At 42.4% G+C, this 3,641-nt stretch overlaps 1 protein-coding gene across 1 annotated transcript in view; it reads left to right on the forward strand.

Annotated features, from left to right (window-relative positions):
• The window catches only part of IQCG (IQ motif containing G), a 19,112-nt gene that overhangs the window by 5,280 nt on the left and 10,191 nt on the right, over positions 1–3,641 (forward strand). The window contains exon 4 of the mRNA XM_009323594.1: positions 2,064–2,145. Coding sequence (XP_009321869.1) covers positions 2,064–2,145 — 82 coding nt within the window. The remainder of the gene's footprint in view (positions 1–2,063; positions 2,146–3,641) is intronic.

The following is a 3,641-nucleotide window of genomic DNA, read 5'->3' on the forward strand; positions in this document are numbered from 1 at the left end:
TTCCTGCTCAGTGCATGCTAAAAAGGAAAAAAAAAACCCAAAATACAGAAAAGATTCCACTTTTTCAACTTGAATTATTCAGTCTGCTTTACAAACTGCACTTCTTTCCCCTTCAGAAAGAAGTAACTGATGGTTCTGATACTGATCTGAGCTAGGAATTGCCTGAGCTTTGACTACACTGGACACCAGTGTCTGCATTAATGCAAATGCTGCCCCATATCAGTTAAAACATGATGTGATGTAGGAGCTCCCTGATCTTTAACCCTTGTCCCCAGTGAAAGCCAGAGCAACAGAGAATGTGTTCAAACCATGGCCAGCAACATATGGTCTTTAAGTTATGTGATGCCCAGGAGAATCTGCTCTGACCCATATGCTAATATGCTCCTTTTTCCCAGTAGCAGCGAGGGGCTAGCACAGATGGTGACAGAGGCAGTTGTCTTATTTAAGGCTAATCCACCAGCCACTGCACTATAGATCTTGTTCTGTCCCAAATCTTATAGGGTACGGATTTGTTATCATCTCAGCTCAAACTGGTGATTCCTTAGCTCAAACTTCTGTGCACTAGAGGTTTGGAGTTTTTTTAGCATGGGAAGCTCTGGTTCAATCCCAAGCCTGTCAGAGAGAATAGCAGTCATCAGAGAAGTATTTGAGCATTTTAAAGCTACTTTGTTCTGTGTAGCAGCTCAGGCCCATCATTTAGGGTAGACAGCAAAGCTGCTGTACGTCATGATTTGCCATGAGTCCAACCTACTGGAACAGCTCCGGTGGTGGCTCAGGGTCTGCCTCAGGGGCAAGTCCCCAGCTTCTAGTGAAATGTCTGATTTCAAGCACGAAACCCAACTCAAAGCCAAGGGATTTATCGTTTATCCATGGAAGGGACAGAAAGCAAAAATGAAAGCAGCAATTGCTTGTGGAATAACTATCCAATACTGGAAGGTGGAAAGGAGCAGACGAATTATAATCGGAAAGGACGTAATCCTTTTTATTCCATTCTGTCAATCATATCTAGCCACTATGTTGTCTGTTCCACTATACATTCTTTTCATGGAATGAACTTGATCTGTCTTTCAATATAATATATACTTGTCTGGTTTTGTGTCAATATACTAGTCTGAAAGCAGTCTGCAGTAAGACTGGAACTCCTTATCAGGAGATTTTGTTCATCGCAGTCACCCAGCTAAGGACTCTGAAAATGAAACGCATGTTTGATTGTAAGGTTGGGATAGGGTACAAAGTCTTAGTCTCCCAACTGTAGTATTTACTGGTTTTAACTCAAATTATAAGCATAAAAACTTAGAAAAGCACTCTGAGTAAAATAAGATAAGACGACCTAGAACTTTACTGCATCTGTTTTGTTTCAGACAGGTAAACACCTCTCTAACTTTTGGCCTTCACTCATATCCTTTCACAGATCTCAGAACCTGAGGCAGTGTTTTTTGAAAGATTTTAAGCGTGATATGAAAAAAAAATTCTCCATACATATGATGAAACCTGCACAATTTGGCACTGTCTGCTGATTAGGCATGCTTCTGCACGGAATCAGGGAGGTTTTTGCCTGAAATACAGAAACTGTGACTCAATGATAGGCACCTTCCCTCTCTGCTATAGGAATCACATCATCCTCAAGTCCACTCCAGGCTTTCAAGAAAAGCATGCCCTGGTTTTTGGCTCATTCTCCCTTTCGTTCCCGTCCTCCTTGGTCAGTCTGTGCACCTCTTCTTTCAGGATTTACTTACCAAGTCACTAGCTTTGGTGAGAAGTCTTTGTTTCTGACTTGCAGATGTGCTGCCTCCTGGAGGCTCAGGGTAAAGAGATGAATGCCTTTTTTGCTACTCAGCCACAGGAAGCAGCTTGTCTTCTGCTGGTCTGAAGAAGCAGGCCAAGCTTTTGTGTGCACTTCTTTTAGTTCAGCTGTTAGAAACTCCTTGAGCGAGAAGGATAAGTGGGGCAGTGTTCAGCTAGGTGCTGCAATGTATCAGGAGACAGGAAGTTCCCCTTCTAGGTAAACAGCTCTTGTCTTTTTTAATATATTCAAGTGATTGTATTTTCCCATTTTTTTTCAGGGAGGAGGAAGGAAAGAAGGAGATAAAGTCACTTGAGAAACAGCTGCAAGATGTCAAGAAACAAACCGAAATAGAACTTCAGGTGAGAACACTTAGCACTGGGCATCAAGCCAGGGGGGGAAGCCTGTTAGCAAGCTTGCCTCTGCTGCCCAGGAACTAGCACTCAGATGAGAGGACATGTGGCATATACAATGATCCATCATTTAGGAATATAGAAGCAGAATAATTGCAATAAAGATTTGTATTCTGATAAGCCTGCTAATGACTTTAAGAGCAGTGTCCAATGGTTTTCAAATGGGAGTTCAAAATGCTCATAATCATGAGAGACCATGATCAAATTAGAATATCCCAAAACCACTGCTGGGAGTGGCAAAGCATGGACATCTGCAATCAGTAAGAAAGAGGTTATCTGCAGATAGCAGTATCTAAGGTTCTGTCATACTTACTCATGCAGACGTGACACCTGGCACAGAAGAAAATGTGACGATGAGGGAGTAAGAAAGACAGACGCCTGGCATAGGGGCACGTCATTTTTCAACCTACAATTTTGTCTGGGGAAAATGTCATGATTTTAATCTATTTTTCTAGGCTTCCAGATATTAGAAAATCCCAAACATGGGAGTCCTACACAGGGGCAGATCGATGTTATTGCACATATGCTGTCAACTTGATCTTCTCGGAAAGCTTCATCTCTTCTGTCTGCAGCATGCAAATGGTGTGTGCATGCACAGTAAATCTGGGGCATTCTGGACATGTCAGACTTGCTACACAAGTGCAGATCAATCGAATGGCCTATCACTGGTCACTTTGATGCTCACCAGACAGCTCAGACTTGATGCTTATGTGTGCTTTAGAGCAAAAGCACATGCAGTTAGTTCTGTGCAGAAAGATGGAAATGTAGCCTAGCCCTGCTGAGGCCAGAAAGAGCTTGTGATAGAAAACAAACAAAAGGCAGGGGATTTCAGAGCTACACAAGGACTGGAAGAAGGACAGGAATCTGACGCTTGGTTCAGTACTGAGCAAGAGGACAGCAAGGGCACCTGAGGAGAGAATCAGTATCACTGAATTTTGTCTTTGGACGAAAGCGTGGACAGTAATCAAGCCAGGATATAGTTGGCTACAGAGAGGAATTTTAAGCCACTGACATGCTGGTGAAATACAGTTTATAGAACATGAAGGTTTTGTGTTGGCAGCCTGGATGAATGTGCAGTGGAAAGTTTAATTGTAAATACAGGATGGTTGTAAGAACATGAAGGATCTATTGGCGCTGGTCGTGTATGCAGCTATCTATAACTGACAAAACACCAGAAGTCCAGGGGAGATATCAGAACAGCAAAGAAGAAAGCAGGAAAAAAAAAATTCATTTAGGTCAGTATTCATCTACTAGCGGAGATCCTGGAAATGCATAACGTACACTGGGAAGTGTAGCAAGACGAAAAGAACACTGGAAAAAAACTGTGGACATAACAGAGAGGAGAAAGAAGAGGAGCCAGTGAAGGAAATGGAAAGTTGGCAAGTTAGGAGACAAACCAAGAAAGAATGGCTGTGGGAACTAAAAGAGAAATGAAGGATGAACTT

This window comes from Pygoscelis adeliae, unplaced genomic scaffold (assembly GCF_000699105.1).
Source record: "Pygoscelis adeliae isolate BGI_AS28 unplaced genomic scaffold, ASM69910v1 Scaffold245, whole genome shotgun sequence".
Taxonomy (NCBI): Eukaryota; Metazoa; Chordata; class Aves; order Sphenisciformes; family Spheniscidae; genus Pygoscelis; species Pygoscelis adeliae.